The sequence below is a fragment of the Equus przewalskii genome, chromosome 2 (genome assembly GCF_037783145.1).
Source record: "Equus przewalskii isolate Varuska chromosome 2, EquPr2, whole genome shotgun sequence".
In the NCBI taxonomy this organism is placed as follows: domain Eukaryota; kingdom Metazoa; phylum Chordata; class Mammalia; order Perissodactyla; family Equidae; genus Equus; species Equus przewalskii.
Genome location: NC_091832.1, coordinates 90,833,827 through 90,851,431, shown reverse-complemented (window position 1 = coordinate 90,851,431; position 17,605 = coordinate 90,833,827). Strand labels below are relative to the sequence as shown.

The window sequence follows — 17,605 nt, the reverse complement described above, 5'->3', positions numbered from 1 at the left end:
GCCTTTCTGTTAATATTTCTGCTCTCTTCCCATCCTCCCCTTCCTTTATTTAACTTGTTTATGTTCATGAAACAGTGCTTTTCTTATTTAATCCTTTAAACATGTTTCTATAGAATAAATCAGAATATGCAGAAAAGTTTTTTGTTTTTGTGACTTTAACTCATTTGCTAATTACGTATTTAAGATGTTGTTAAGAACAATTGCTTATGAGACCAGAAAAGAAGCCACCGCACCCCCTACTCTTAGAAAAGATAAGAATAATTCATACTATATTGCAATGTTTTTCTTAACTTTGCAATGTATCTTAGATCTATTTTTGTATTAATGCATAACTTTCTTCTTCTATTTTTTTACAGCTGCAAAGCATTCCAGTGTGTGTATCTTATTTTGAACTAAACAAAAATACTACATGTGGAATTGGTTAGATACAGCTAAAGCAGTACTTATTAAAGTTAGAATGAATTATAGCTTTAAACATATATATTAGAAAAAAGAAGCGCTGAAAATTAAAGACAAAGCAATCATCTCAAGGAGTTCAAAGAAGAAGAACAAAATAAATCTAAAGAAAATTGAAAAGGAAATATTAAAGATAAGATCTTAGATGCATAGAGTATAAAACATGCATATAGTAGGATCAACAAAAGTAAAAAGTTGTTGGTTGAAAAGACTAACAATATTGATAAACTTTGGTGAGACAAATTAAGAATGAAAAAGAAAGCAAATAATAGATGATGTCAAGAATGGAGTATGAAACATCACTACAGATCCTACAGATATTGAAAAGAAAATATATTAAGAATAACCTTGGGGCCAATCCGGTGGTGCAGCGCTTAAGTTTGCACGTTCTGCTTTGGTGACCCAGGGTTCGCCGTTTCAGATCCCGGGTGTGGACGTGGCACTGCTTGTCAGGCCATGCTGTGGTAGGCATCCCATGTATAAAGTAGAGGAAGATGGGCACGGATGTTAGCTCAGGGCCAGTCTTCCTCAGCAAAAAGAGGAGGATTGGCAGCACATGTTAGCTCAGGGCTAATCTTCCTCAAAAAAAAATAAATAAATAAAGAAGAACCTTATCAAAAATTTGAAAATTTAGATGAAATATAAAAATTTCTAGAAAAATACAACTCACCAAAACAAAACTGCAGAAGAAGCAATAAGAGAGCAAAAAGTCTTAAGAGCTATTAAATGGATTCAGCAATTAAAAAGCTTTCCACTAGAAAACCTGCAGTTCTGTATGGCTTGCACCAGTGAGTTATCACATTTAAGAATAAAATCACTTCAGTTTTCACAGACTTCCAAATAATAAAGAGTGTACACTCTGCGATTCATGAGACTATGATAATCTTGATGATTAAAACCCAACCAGGACAGTATGGAAAAGAATACTTACATGCCAATGTCACTTTAGATGCAATAATCTTAAAATATTAGCATACTGAATCCAGAAATATATTGAACAATATATTATGTAGTAAATAATGAACTACATATATAGATATAGATAAGCTGTTCAATACGGTTAATGCTCAGAATAAAATTAATGTAATTTGCCACATTAACATTTGAAAATCATGTGATGGTCTTAATAGATGCAGAAAAAGCATTTGATACAAATTCAACATCCATTTATATTAAAAACTTCTAGCAAATGATAAATAAAAAGGAATTACCTTACTTTTACAAAATGTTTCTTTATAAAATAAATTATAGCAAATATACTTAATTGTAAAGGATTGAGATCAGAATTAAGAAAGGATGTCCTGTGTAACCACTTGTATCATCAGTTATTGCCACAATAACAATGTATAACCACCAACCACAAAAAAATCTTGGTGGTATACAAAAACAATTTCCTCCTCGCACATGGGTAGACTAGCCAGGCAGATTTGCTAATCTCAGGTGGCTTCAGCTTGCCTTAAATCCAGCTCATGGGTTCAGTTCCACTCAGCTCCACATGACTTTAATTCATCTGGGACAATGGACTACCTGAGGCATGCTCTTTTCATGGTGTGACAGAAGCATAGGAACAAGCCCAATTGCTCAAATGTATTTCAAGGTTTTGCCCACATCATGTCCACTAACATTCCCTTAGCCATGGCAAGTCACATAGCCAAGCCCAACATCAATGGAACAGGGAAATGTACTCTATTAGGAAGAGATGAGGAGTGAACATTTGCTAAATAATCTGGATTGTCACAGCACACCTATTCAGAATAGCGCTATTGATCCTAACTACTGTAGTCGAACAAACAAATGGAAAGAAAGAAAAGTTATTGTTCATAAATGGTGTGAATGTATACAGAGAAAATCCAAATGAATCAGTGGTCAGATATCGAAGGGCAGGGATGAGGAATTTGATCAGATATCAAGGGTGATCACATTTCGAGGGTGAGGGATTCTGGCTAAACCAATTTAGCAGGATTCTTGCTGAAATTGAGCTCTTGACAAGCCCAAGGATGGAACCTAGTCAAAAGAGGTAGCTCTGAGGAGCCTGACTAAAGTTTGGTCAAGGGGGAGCGTCTTGTCACTACTGCCCATTGCCTGAGCAGGATCCCAGCAAAGAAATGAAGTTTTATGATTTCTTATTCTTGAAAGAAACTCAAAGGTTGTGCATTGTCTTAGTTTGAATTTCCCTAGAATCAACCTTGAGACAAGGATTTGCCATTCATGTGGGAGGTGATCCCAGGAAACACTGATGAGAGAGTGGGGAACTCAGAGAGGGAGTGGAAGTCATCCCGTAAGGGATTTTTGTACTAAGGAAAATACACTGTGTGTAACTGAATTTTGACCCCTCAAAAGTAGTCCACCTGAGGGTGAAGGGCCTGAGAAATTTATACACCAAATCCCATAAGTTCCTGGTCAAGGGCTGCTCCCAGGCATGTTATTTTCCCTGTTCTAGTGTACCATGCACAGGTGGACAACGATGGCTCTGGTGGCCAGAGGAAGACCCTCAGAAGTACAGGTGCTGACATGACCATAGGAAGTCAGCCCAGCGTGTCCTAAAGTGGTCAGAGCAAAGTGATGTGTGCAGGATACTGAAGCATCTGCTACAAGACGCTTTTACAGGTAACAACTGGGGAAAATAAGCATGAGGAAAACCTCATGAAGTCAAGGGGGAGAAAACACAACCGTGAGTGTAATGTGGAGCTGATTGAAACAGAAATAGAATGATGCCTGACAGCCTGTAGGCTTCCTGATCCTGCTGCTGTCAGACCTGGTTTCTGGATTAAAACAAGCCTTGTCTTTGACTTTTTTCACTCTCTTGTTTACTCTTTCCCCATCTCTTCTGCCCTAAGATTGTAGGCATGAAAAAACTGACTACAGGTGTTGATGAATTTAACTTTCCTGGAAAGATGCCATGAAGATTCATTTTTATCTCAGTAGGAGTCTCAGACTATTCCTCTGTCAAATCAAAGGTACCTTCTAGCTCAAAAATTCTGTAATTCTAGGATAGATAGCATGATTCTAATAACAGACATGCCCAAATGAATATAGTGTCTTAGATTAGAAGTTATTATAGATGCCATAAAATACAGACTCTAAAAATTAAAAATCTGTACTAAATAACATTTAAAGTAGGTTTCTGCCTATTGACTCTAAAGACCTTCACTTGCTATTGGGAAATTCTATAATCTAGGTGAACTTCAACTCTAACATTCAGATATAGATCCCAAAAGACACACTTTTAAAGGTGTTAGCAATACTTTATTGAATACATTAACTGACAACTGGATTAATAAATAGAAAGAAAATGGTAATGTTTTCTTTGATAACTGTTCATTTTTAAGTATTTATAAATATAAAATGCATTTCACTTAGTTTTCTGTCAGTTTGATTTATAATTAAAACATGTTAAACGTCTTCATATTTAATCATAAAACTCCCCCCCCCCCCCACCAAACAAATAGTCAATCAAATGGAGTAACTTATCTGGACATTACATTTGCCAGGTTGTATAGTGAGTGTTTTGCTTCCCCCTCCTTAAAACACAGAATAAGTTACAAGAAATGAGTATTAATTAAAAAAAAAAAAAGTCCGAACTCTCTACCAGAATTCCTTTATCTTCTTAGAGTGAAATAAAGTGAACAAATTTTTTTTTTAATTATCCAGTCAGCTAAGATTCCCACTGGTATGTTGCACCCTTTTCCTGAAGATGATTATGTGGCACAGTCCATGGTCTGCGTCGACTTCATCAATTCTCGCTTCAGCTGTTCAAAGCACACAAACATGATGACATGCCAGGATCCGAGTCGCAAGAAGGAAGGCACAAATCTGGAAAAGTGCATGTCACCCTTCTGTTAGTCTCCTTGAAATTCTTACAGCTATTATAGTACAGGCAGCTAATGCTTCTCATTTTACGACTCTTCTCAAATGAAGATGCTTAAAAGTACCCATTCTTCGTCTTTCCCTACTCTGCCTAAAATGAAGCGTCATCTAGATGATACTGCTTCCAAACGACAAAACCCAGATGATCACATCTATGCAAGCACATAAACGTCCTTCATTCCCACCAGACCAGAGCGTGTCTCCTTTCTGACATGGCCTTTTTCAATAACTTTCCTCCTTTTTTGAAGGGAGAAGAAATTTTTGTTTTGTTTTGCTTTGCTCTCTGAATGGAAGGAAGAACTATTAAAAGAGGAAGTGAGAGGAGAAAGCAAAGAAGTGAGAAGTAAACGGACCATTTTCCAGAGTCAAGAAAAGAGGGCTGTCTAGATCTTGGCAATTCTTGTTCTTAGACTGTCAAGGGGCTAAGTGCATGTTTTTGTTTTTTTGGTTGTTTTTAAGAATTCTACCAAACTATGCAGACCAAATGATTGATTTTGAATGCCTGTTTGCAGCAATGAAATATTCCAGGAGGAAAAGATGTCATCAATTAAATCTGCCTTGGTCTATAAAAATCGTCCCCCGAAGGCTTTTTTTTTTTAGGTCTCGGTGTATTTCTCCTGCCCCTCGGATGTGTGTGTGCGTGCACACACGCGCATGCTTTAATTGTGGTAAAATATACATAACATAAATTTACAATTTTAACTGTATAATTCAGTAGCATAAAGTACATTCACATTGTGAGCAACCATCACCACTATCCATCTGCAGAACTTTTTGGTTTTCCCTAACTGAAACTCTACACCCATAAACAATACCTCCCCACTCCTCCCTCCCCTCGACCCCTGGTAACCAACACTCCACCTTCTGTGTCTATGAATTTGACTGCAAAGTTACTGCAATAAGTAGAATCATACAGTATTTGTCCTGTGTCTGGCTCATTTTATTTAGCATATGTTTTCAGGGTTCATCTTTGTTGTAGCATGTATCCCCAAAAGGTTTTAAATTTGAAAAGAATAGAAGTATTGTTAAATGCTTAATGGTTAATAACTGGTGTATCCATTTTAAGTTAATTTTACAATATATTTCACTTGTGTTAATGTATCATGAGTACACATTATGGTGAATTGGAATCTTGTGTACATTTATGCTTATTTTATTTTTATATTTTTCTTTCTTTCTTTCTTTTTGAGGAAGATTAGCCCTGAGCTAACATGTGCTGCCAATCCTCCTCTTTTTGCTGAGGAAGACTGGCCCTGAGCTAACATCCATGCCCATCTTCCTCTATTTTATATGTGGGACGCCTACCACAGCCTGGCTTGCCAAGTGGTGCCATGTCCGCACCCAGGATCCGAACCAAACTGGCGAACCCCAGGCCGCTGAAGCTGAGTATGCACACTTAACCGCTGCGCCACTGAGCTGACCCCTATGCTTATTTTAAAAGGTCTGAGGCATTATCTTATAATTTTAAAGGATTATAGAATTTTATCTTATCACTAGTTTAAACAAAAATACTTATATCCATAAATTAGTTCATACTGTATTTTCTTAGGAAGGTATTTTCCAATATAATATTGCTTTATGGGAAAATATGATGTACTACACAATACTAGTTTCTAGCTGAGTGTAATAATTACCCAAACCACATCATTTTCTGCATCACTTCCCTAGGTCAGTTGCAATGATTTTTTTCTGGTTTAGCTTTAATACAATCTAAATATCTGAGTCCATCAAATTAAAATAGTGAAAATCAAATCTTATTTTCTCATAGCCTTCCATTATGATTTCCCTCCACTTTATAGTTCTTCTGCCCAGAGAAGGCAAAATACTGTCTACATTTCCAATAGATTGGGACCAAGGAGAGGTCAATGATTTCAAATGAGCCTCTCTGATCAAGGTTGAGAAAAATTTAATATCACAGCCTTTAATTTTCAGGCGCAGCAGAATTGGTGGATTGGAGAAATTTATAGCAAGGAAAAGTAGACACTAAGTATCCTGCATATACTAAGGCTGGTCAGCTACATGCCAATTGTTTAGACAAGATAGTGTCCCAAAGCACACAGATACCCTGACCACAACATTATAGATATGGAAGATCATATCCTACCCTTTGAAAAAAGCTGACGGTCCTTCCTTAGTGAGCATTGTCGTTGCACAGTTGGGCACACTTGTGTACTGTCCTGGTGGAGAATTAACAAATGTGGTTTTCACCATGTCCACTGGAGAAGACAGAACTGTTGCACAAAATCTGGCGATGACAGCCGACACAAAGTGGCAAGGTACATCATCTAACATGGATCAGTGAAACAGGTCGACGTCAGTTTGGGGAGGGGTTTGTAGTTTTTAGTTATCTATCAAATCTTGTAAAGCTGTTGATAATAGGAGGTCAATGCAGGTGTCTTATACATAAAGAAAATATAATAAGGAAGGTTACACTTATACCAGAAAAAGATGGTATGTACTACATGGTATAGTGGATTTTAAGTGCCTTTAGGAAAATAACCTGTCAGTTTTCTCTGTGCCCTCAGGGTATGGCAGAAAGCCCGATATATAGGCATCTAATACTTTTTGACTGAATTAAAGTCATTGTCCAAGGAGAGGTTCAATGTCTCTAGAACCTGTTAGGATATTATTTTTAAGAACATATCCAATGGTACTACTTTTTGGATGAGACCACTGATGACCTCTTATATAACCAGCTCATTTGGATACAGTACAGAATGGACTCACCTCCTGAGTTCTGCTTTATAAAGAATAAAATGCTAACAGAAGTCCCATATGTTCGTATTAAATAAGAACTGCTGATGTAAGAATACAGGTGCATTTTGTTTTTGTCGCAAAAAAATTTTATTGCAGCTAAACTTCTAAAACTCAGGGTTTCAGTCTTTTTCTGCTTCTCAAAAGTTATATCTAATATTCAAAATTACTTAACTTCTTAAAGAGGAAACTATTACTATTAAGGGATTTGATATAATGTGGCTGGAGAAGTTCTAAGGTGAAATTGTAAATTTTTATATTTACAGTTATTAAAACAATTAGAATTTTTATTTTTTATATAAAAAAAGTTACCTGCTAATAGTTGGTTTTTCACAAGGGCCTCCTTCATTAGGTCATGGGTTACTAGCTCTGTACAATTGATGATGACATTTCTTGTCAGATTGAGAGTGGTCCCTGGGAAAAAGAAAATGTTTAATAACTCCATTACATGATAAAGTGCTGATTGGATGTATGTGTTTTAAGGATTATAAAATCCACCTTGAAGTTAGTTACCTTTCCAAAGACCCGTCCAGCCTTCTGTTGTTGCTGTAATTCTGTAGGCATTATAAGTACCAGTGTAGCGCGGTTTGGGACCATGCAGATGGCTCTGCGCTTGAAGTCTGACCTTCACGACCTCGGTGGGTTGCCCAATGAATACTGCCACTCCTCCAGTCGTTAGGCCAGCTGAGACCTTGCTTCCTAAACTAGCTGTTGTTATTCAGAGAGAAAAAATATTTATCAAGCAAAAGAGAAAAAAAATCGAGGCCCAGAATGCATGTATGCCTTTTTAATTTTTAGTGGTTAATATTGCTGTGTCTTTATATCTTTTCTACTTCCCTAATGCTGGTGCATGTGTTGATCATGTACTAAATATGCACCAAATCATAGTAGGGCTAGAAGACTTCAAAGTTGACTGAAATTTTTTAAAAATGAAGACTTTCAAGTAAAAAAGAAAACATAATGCCTATTTAAACAGTGCCTTAGTTCTTTCCTATATTTACTCTCTGTTTCAGTATTTCCCAACCGGGAGGAGGCACCAGTTACCAATGACTTAGTCTTCCTCCCATCAATGGTAATGTTAATTACTGGACTTGGGGGTCTTCGGAAAAGCCTCAGTGGACAAACAGCCCCAATATGGGATGTCAAGTGGGGTCAGACTACAACAGACTACCAAAGGGACAAAAATAAGCTGATAAAGTGATTTTTGACTTGAAATTTTGAAAAATTAGCTTAAGTTACTCCAGATAGATATCATTTAATAAAACCACAAATAGTCTTGCAGCCCCATGCCCATTCCTATAATTAAAGATAAAGTATGAATCGATAACATTTGCTCCTCAAGGACTTTCTCGGTCTCTCTAACTCTGTTTCCTAATCTGTAAAATGGAGATAGTTATCTTCCTCACAGTCATTGTGTGAGTTAAAGTAATATCAACATAGCACTTAAGACACTGTCTTGCATATGGGAAGTACAGCAATTCTTTTCATTACCATTATGAGTGTACTCTTCTCTCATCATGGTCAGGAGCTGAGCATGTAATAGATAACCATCTTTTAATTGGCACCATCATGTCATTACAATTCCCTTCACTTTTGGCCCACATTTCTAATCTCATTCTGATGCACTCATCCTCCCCTCCAGGCCCCTTTCCATTTCCCCATCAAGCTCCTTGGGAGAGAGGCTATGTTCTTTGTCTTCACATCTCATGACCCATTTCCTCCTCAACCCTCTACAGTGTAGCTTCCACCCCCACTGCTCTGCTGAAGATGTTTTTGCTAAAGAAACCCATGAGCTTCTATTGTTAGGTACATTGATCACTTTTCGGTCCTTTCCACACTAGATCTCTCTGCTCAGTTTGACCCTGCTGATAGTTCCTCCTGTGACTCCTTGGAATCCAGATGTTTCTCCTAAACTCACGCGATAGCTGGACATTACCTGTCAATGTGTCCTAAACTGAATTTCTTACCTTTCCCTTTAAGGCGGTTTCTGTATTCCCTCCCTCAATGAATGGTATCTTTAGCCTGAAATTTGGAAGTCATCTTATATTCCTACCTTTCCCTTACGCCTTACTTCCAGTTGTCCCAGGTTCAATTATACTCCCTAAATCTTTCAATTGACCTCTCTTCCCCTTCCTTATTGCCATTGCTTCAGCATACCCCGATCATTTCTAACTTACCCCTCTCTTTCCCTTTTTCTATACATTCTCTATACTACAGCCAAAGTGATGTTTGAAAATATAAATGGTTTATGCCACTCCTCTGCTTAACATTTTCAATGCCTTCCCATCACTGTAAGCATAAAATCCAAATTCCTTAGCGTGGCCTGCATGGTCTCTTGTGATCTGACTCCTTTCTGGCTTCACCTCTCCCTCCTTGCCAGCTTGTCTCCCCTCTCTGCGGTGTGTGTTCTCGCCACTCCTCTCGCCAATCCTCTCGCAGTCTTTGTACTGACCTTCATTCTAATGGAAGGTCTTTTCTCACCACTTTGCCTGTTTACCCTATTGTCCTTCAAGACTCATTCAGACATCAAGTCTTCAGGAAAATCCTGCATGGCCATGCCCAAAAGGCTAGGTTAAATGTTCCTCTTCCGTGTGCCCCAGGGGCCTGTAATTACTTCTGACACAGCATGCATCACAGCATATAACCATCTATTAACTGGGCCTCCCCCATACCCCACACTCTGAACTGTAGCTCTTGCCTAGAGAGATATTTGTCATCTGTGCATCTCATACAGTTTCTGGCACATGGCAGCTCAAGAAAGCTAACTAAATGAATGGAATAGGCATAGCATAGAATACTGCCAAAATACGTCCTATTAATTTGGTGTCTAAAGTCCCCAACAATTGGTTAGAACAGTAAATTGTGGAAAAAAACCACCAGAATGGGCAGCTTTACATCCTTTGGGTTTATTCTCTTGCTACATCTATAAATAGACAATGTAGTATTGATCTAGAAACATCCAGATTTTATCTTTACTTTGGAAGTACTCGTGTAGATAAACTTAAATTTATGTGTTTGTATAAATAATATTTATAACATGTCCCGTGAGGTCATGTTATGCAAAGGTTACTTAAAACAGAAATGATGAAATCTGCCTAGGCAATGGGTTATCATATTCATTTTACCATCAGTACACCTTCTCTCTGGATGGTCTGCTCCACAAGAAAGTGCCTCTGATATTTGCTAGCTGAGTGGTCTTGAGATTACTTAACTTTTCTGATACTCACTTTCCCCACTTGAAAATGGGGATAACAGTTTGTATCCCACAGCATCGTTGTATGGTTGAATGATGCACCAAATCACATGCAAGTTGCAGGGGGCAGGACAGTGCAGTGCTTACGAGCCTGGGCTCAGAGGCCAGACTGCCTGGGCTTGAACTCTTGCTCTGCCCCTTTCCAACTGTGTGACCTTGGCAAGTTAAAATTGTGCTTCAATTTTTCCACTTGTTAAAGGATAAAAATAATAATGTCTTTCCAGTGGTGATGTATTGAGGCACTTAGAACAGTGTCCAGCTCCTAGGAAGCACTCAATAAACGCTAACTAAACTGACAGAAATTCTTGGTATTCACCGCACTCAAGAAACATTAGTTTCCTTTTCTTCTCAAACTCACTACAGCTGAAGTCCACTTTTTCTTCTTTGGTCTTCCCCAGCATTAGAGACCTTACAAGGAACCTCTTAAAGGAAAAGAGTCTTTTCTCATCCTTTCAACTCTCCTCACGAGGTCTGGTTTTCTTCTCTTTAAACCAAAGGCTTTCAAATTTGGTGCATACCAAAATTACCGGGGAAGTTTGTGAAAACACGGATTCTGTAGTCCCAACTTGAACCATTCAGATTCAGGGGACATGGTAGTCCTCAGCACCTGGATTTTTAGCAATCTCCATTGGTGTTTCTGTGAGACTTCGCTGTTCGGGGAACTTTGATTTAAACATTATTTTCCAGCCCATCCATCGTCTCCAGACAGATATCCAAATTAGGCACAAAACTTCCATGACTGACTGGGTGATTTTTACAAGTTTAAACCTGCATCTGAAAAATCAACTTTGCACTCCTCTCCTTCTTTCTATGAACAGTGAGTACCAAGCTAATTTTTTGGGGGGGTTGGGGTGGAGAGAAGTTCAAATATTGATGTTGGCTTGCCAATTTGTTATGAAGACCACAAGCCTGTGTGTAACATTTTTTGAACAGAGCTGGGCCCAGGAGGTGTCTCTCTGACTGTCTGCCCTCCCAGGAATGTTCATGGCTTACTTTCTTTCCGTGTGGTGAAGAACTCCTGGACCGTATCATAGAGGCCAATCCTCAGAGAGGCGAAGCTTATTTATCTCTGGAGGCCAGCAGGCGGCCCGCTGTAGAGTTTCATTGGCCCTTCTGTTTTTGCCAGAGTGGTGATTGTCCCCAGGATACCTTTATACCTCAGGGCACTGGAGGTCTGGCGCTCGCCTTGGATCTGAAAATGAGAAAGGTACAGGTCAGAGGGAAGTAAGAATTGAGTGAGGGGTCTTACCTGGTGAAAAAACAAAGACTGGCATCAGGCTGGCCTCCGTGGAGAAAGTTCAAGCGAAGATTTTTTTCCCTTTGTGTTCCTATTTTCAGTTCCTTTTCCCTTCTCAGCAACATCTCCCCCAATATATCTATATCTGTATCTATATCTATATATCTATATGTATATGTACATCTGTATCTGTATCCATATCTCTATCTATAATCTATGGAGAGAAAGAATCTGGCCACAATGCACATTTTGAACATTCTCTCCCCTGCCCTCCCCACCCCCAACTCTCCAGAACCCCTAAGACAGTAAGGAAGGTCCCCTTGCCCAACCCAAGAAAGAAGGAGAAAGAGCCTGGCTTGTAAACTCGGGAGGGGCTGATATTCTCAGCTCTTAGAACATTTAGTGCACCCTTACTTTGGAGGAGTTTGGCCATAGTCATGGTCAATTCATCCTCCTTGACCCTTGTGGTTTTTCGGTTAATTCTGGAAAAGTTCCAGTTTCCCATCCTAAAACCTCCGTCCGTTCGACGACCAGCCAAAATGTTTTTAAGGTGGCCACGCGCCTTGCTTAACTGAGAAACGGTGGTTAAACGACACCCGGAATCAAAGGGGCGCCCACCATAGGCGTCCCCTCTGGGCCCTGAGAAGCCTCCCCGTCCCCATCGCGCTCGCCACCTGCAGCCGGACTTTGGCCGTGTCCAGCGGGAAGGCGATCACGTCCGCCACGCAGGCCGCCACTCCAGCCGAGAAGATCTTGACCGCCATGGTCGGGGGCACGTCCGAGGCTGTGGGCCCCACCATCCTCGCTCAGAGCGGAGCGACGCGCCGGAGCACGGGGAGAAGGGCTCCAGCCCCGAGGGTGGAAGTCCTCCCTGTCTGCGCGCCGCGGTCCGGCGCGGGCGGCAAACTCGCTCTCCCCGACCCCGGGGACGGGGGGCGGCCGGCAGCCTCGGCGGGGCCGCGGGCCCTCGACGGCAGGCGGAGCGCAGAGTGGGGCCGAGTCGGGCGGCGCCTCCCTTCCCTCCTTCGTGTCGGAAGCACCCACGGCGCCCAGGCTGGCAGCGCCCATGCGCCCTGCCCACCGCTGGCGGCTTATGTAGCTGGTCAGTCGAGGTCTCAGAAGACACGGGCGTGAGACCCGCCAGGGGCGTGTCCTGAGGCGCCGGGCCCCTCCCACTGCCGCCTCCTCGCTCCGCGCCTGGGAAGTCACCCTCCGCTCCGAAACCTCTCGCTGCGCACCTGGCCGCCGGCGTCCTGCACGCGCGGCACCTTCGAGGCTTCTGCCAGCCTTCAGCTGCGCGCCCTTGGCTGGGAAGGGGAGCCGGTGGGGCTCCCCGAAACAAGCGCGATCGCAGTGATGCTGGTAAAAGGTTCTGCGCAGCCGGAGCTCTCCAAGGCAAGCATGGGGCGTTTCTCTTATTCCTGACTCCCTAGGAACCTTGCCGGCACCGTCTCGGCTCAACTTCCTTTTCCTCTCCCTCTAACTTCTCGTCGTCCCTTCTTTCCAACCACCAAATCCAGACCTGGAAAAGTCCCGGGCAGAAACCAGGAACACTGTGAACTTTTAAAAGAAATAAAGTGTTTCGTCTGAACTTTTTGTAGGAGAATGTCAGATGAGATCGTAGACATACTAGAAAGCAAACAGCAAGTTGCTAAAGCGCTATACAAAGGGAATATCACTCGCTCCTTTTAATTCCATTTCTTAGGGGAGTGCGGTGGAAAGGACACCGGCAGGTCGCTTGGCTCCAGGTGCAGCTCCGCCGCTCACCTGCTCCGTGACCCTGGGATTCATCTTTACTCCCGCTTTTGCTTCCATCTGACTAGAAGGTGGTTCCGGAGCTCCGCCCGGTGTGAAATCCTGCTGCTAACTTAACTATAGTGATAAATTGAACTTTGTAATGTGTGTTTGTTGTGGGAGCAGGAGCTTTTCCTCCTTCTATCCTTGTGCAAAGATTTATTTTGAGAGTTCATTTATTCTTTTGGTCCAGGAGCAGGGAATAAGATATGAAGCCCCTAGAGAATAATTTCCAAGTCCTGTCTAAGACCACGTTGTGTGTACTGTGCAAGAAGCCATTCCTAAGGGGCTTCAACGGAGGTCGTGCTCGAGGGACGTGGAGGAAGTCAACATTAAAGGTAGGATGGGCTCTGGATAAACAGAGGAGAGAAGGAGGCTGCTGTGGGTTTTCTCCTCTGCAAACACCTGTTGAAATAAACAGCACCTAACGCAAGTAAATGGCATGCATGCAGCAAAGATGTTGGGGAAAGCAGAGTGACTATTTGGGAATACGTTCTGTTGTCCTGACTGGGAAATTGGAGGGTGAGGAAGAAGGAGAGAGGCAGAGTAAGCAGCTGGTAAGACGTGAAGCTGTAGAAGCCACATGAGACCCTGAGAGCTGACCATGAAAGATCTATTCTGAATGTAGCTTCATGTTATCACCTCATGCCTGTGTAGTACTTTATAGATTGTAAAGTGCTGCCACAAAAATTTCGCATTGAATCTGGTAGACAATACAGTTTTATGAAGGGTTGGATATGGAGTCAAAGATTTTTAGAGATGACTGCAGGTTTAAGAACCTGGGTAGAAGGCTTGGTGATGGTACCCGCTGATTGTCATGAGGCATTTGGTAAGGGGAGGTGATTTTAGGGACAAGAAGATGAGATCAGCTTTTAAAGTCTTGGAATTATTTGAAGAGAAGGGTGTTTATCATAGGCAAAGAGCTACCATAGGAAACTACACATAGCATGCTAAGAGAGCAAGAAATCAGAGCCGGGCAGTATTTGGGAGTCAGCAATATGAATGTGATGAAAGAGGGTGCCCTTTGCATGGGAGGAAGTACAATGGAACTAGGAAAAGGGGTCAAGGACCAAGCCATAGAGGTACCCAGAGTTATGGTCTGGGACGAACAGCTTGGTCAAAGGTAAAGTTAGGAAAAGAAACAGAGGGAGCCAGCCCGTGGCATAGTGGCTAAGTTTGGCATGCTCTGTTTCAGTGGCTCAGGTTCATGGGTTCAGATCCTGATTGCGGACCTACACTACTTGTTAGCCATGCTGTGGCAACAACCCAAATATAAAATAAAGGAAAAAAAGAGTTTCCAGTCATAGAACCGTGGTATTTGAGAACATAAGGAAGAATGAGGTCTTAACTAGTGTGAAGTTTAGAAGAATGTCAAAATAGGACAAAAACAAAGAAAAGCCTATTGGATTTGGCTCTAACAGTATTGGTCATCTTAGGGAGGGCCGCTGTGGCGGAGTTATTAGGTTGTGAGGCTTATGGCTAAGCAGAGATTGAGAATGTTTGGCATACTATGACTAAATGTATAAAAGGGGAGCATTTTTCCTTGCTAACTCTAGTGAACCTCTGCCATCGAAAGGTTAATCACCAACCCACAACCAAACCCTAGCCCTGAATCCTTCACAGCGGTTCCAGCTGTAGTGGTTTTACAGCATAATCTCAAATTCCTCCCATGAAAGAGTGAGAGTCCATGTCCTTCCTCCTTGTATCTGGGCAGGCTTATGAATGCGTTGACCAATAGAATAAGACAGAACTGACGCTATGTGGGTTTCTGAGGCTGGATTGTGAAAGTCCTTTCAGCTTCTGTCTTATTCATTTGGAACACTTGCAGCCCTGGGTCACCATGTAAGAAACACAACTTCTCTGAGGCTGTCATACTGGAGGGGCCCCATGTCTGTACTTCCAGCCCTCCCCACCAAGGCACCAGACATGAGACTGCAACTATCTTGGACTCTTCAGATAAACCCACTTGCCAGCTGAATACCACCAAGTAATCTTTGTCAGTGTCAGTAAGGCAGAATAATCATTCAGCTGAGCCCTGCCCAAATTCCTGACCCATAAAATTGTGAGATATAATGAAATGGTTGTTAGTTTAAGCTGGAATATCACCTTTCCTGTTCTGAGAAGTTGGGAGCAGCATGTACCCTCTCTTTGCCCTTCCCCCTAACACTCCCTTCATGATGAGGAATTGGATGCAGTGGGTGGGTTTGGAATCTTTGGACTTGGACATAAAAAGAAGTCATAGCATATTTTGAAGGAGAAGCAGGGTAAACTGAAAGTTGTTTTGTTTCCATAAGGCGTGTGTTTGCATGGTATAAAGGCAGGGTTTGACAAACTAGAGGAGAAGGTGAAATGAAAGCTTTAGAAGGGATGGGAATATGAGAAAAAGATCTGTTAGAAAATAGGAAGGGTCCAAGACAGGCAAGGACAGGTAGGAGACAAAACCTGTGACAGGAGAAAGAGGCTGATTTATTTGAGACCATAAGAAAGAATGACAGCATGAGCCTCTGGGATATTAATAGATGTGGTCAGTTAGAGACTTCTTCAGGAGACAGTATCAGTTTAGTTCAGTGGTGGCTGAGCACCCAAGAAGTGCTAGGCACAAGGCCAATAGTAAGGGTCAGAAAGGAAGCAGAAGTCAAGCCTCTTGAGAGGTTGCAGGAGTTCAAGATTCTGAAATCTGGATTCCAGGGAGCAGGCTCCCTCACCCCTTCTGAGAGGCTCTGGGAAGTAGGAGAAAGTTTGCCTCAGGTCGGAGAGCACAGTAGGGGAGAGGGTGGCATCCCCAAAGGGTTAGACTTCTGCTCTTCTGGCACAAAGAAGAAGATAAGAAGTAAAGGACAGGTCAGTGTGAGCAAGAGTAACGGACATTTTACGACGTAGCTAAGGCGTGGCAGCAAGTTCCTAATGTACTAAATTCCTGTTTTCCTCTTTTAAAATTTAGAGCAACATTTACAACAGCGCTTGCTTGAACCGTGGTCAATCAGGAATTATTGAACAAAATGTCTTCATATTAAATAAAAAAGGATAACAATGCTGTGCATAAAATAGAGTTCTACACTTTCCAATAGTTCTCTCATTAACCACCGGTAGGAAATATCATGTGGTAGTTGTATAGATAAACGTGCAAATGACGGAAGAGACAGTTTATAAAAGAAGAAATACAAATTTTAAAAATTGGGGGGATATGTTTAATATCACTAATAAGGAAATTTACCTCTTTCACCTAATACATTAATATCTTGTCCCTACCAAAATTATAATTTTTATAACATTTATGTATACATTTTAAATTTAATATTATAAATATACAAAAATAAATTATGAATTTTATAATTCCAAATTGTGAATGTAAATATATAATTATAATATCATGCCATATTAATGATGGCATTATAAATTTGCATAATTCTCTTGGAAAGCAATTTGGCAGTACACGTTGAGCCAAGATAATGTCTATATCCTTTGATCTAATAATTCTACTTCTAGATATCTTCCCTAAAATAATTCACTAAAGTATGAAAAAGTTGTATGTAAGATGATGCTTATTATAGCTTCATATTCATACCAGCACATTAGTGGGAGTACCAACTTCAGTTGGGATCTACACGTGCATATCTGGGATTGTCTGAAGAGCTGTGCGTATTAGTGGTCCGTAGGTGTCTACCAGTACATATTGATATGGAAGTGGGAAAGGAGACTTCCCTTAGGAATTGGGAAGGAGTAGGGGGAGGACAGGATGGGGTTTTCTTGGTCTAGCCCAGCCCAAAGAGAGAGCATCAAGCTCTGTATTAAGAGAAAATATTCCATTTCCTTTCTGATTAAGTTCGAATAGTGTAGTGATTAAGAGAACAACAGGTCCACGTTCAAATTCTGTCTAAGATACTTACTAGCTAGGTGAGCATGGACAAATCACTTAACTTCTCTGAACCTCCAGTTCTTCACTTTCATGATGAATATTCCTGCATCACCAGGTTATTCTTATGAAATAGATCACTAGTCCTAAGTCCCAATTACATAATCATCATAACCCTATGAAGGATTTATCCACTTCATGCACTTAACGAACACTTATATGGCATTTAACAAGTGCTTGACACTGTTCTAAGCACTTTACAAAATTGAACACATTTAGTCCTCCTTGCAGTCCTCTGAGGCATGTACTACTGTACATGTTGTACGTCCACTTCATGGATGATGAAACTCAGGCTCAGAGGAGTTAAGTAACTTCTGGGTCATGTAACCAC

General features: G+C 41.1%; 1 protein-coding gene across 1 annotated transcript; it reads right to left on the bottom strand.

Moving 5' to 3' along the window:
- Positions 1–3,680: 3,680 nt before the first annotated feature.
- On the bottom strand, positions 3,681–12,694 carry UCP1 (uncoupling protein 1). Its single transcript, XM_008528543.2, is given in 6 exon segments — positions 3,681–4,269; positions 6,428–6,608; positions 7,390–7,491; positions 7,591–7,785; positions 11,324–11,522; positions 12,242–12,694. Coding segments are annotated over 6 exon segments (918 nt in total). The 5' UTR covers positions 12,368–12,694; the 3' UTR covers positions 3,681–4,154.
- Positions 12,695–17,605: the final 4,911 nt, after the last annotated feature.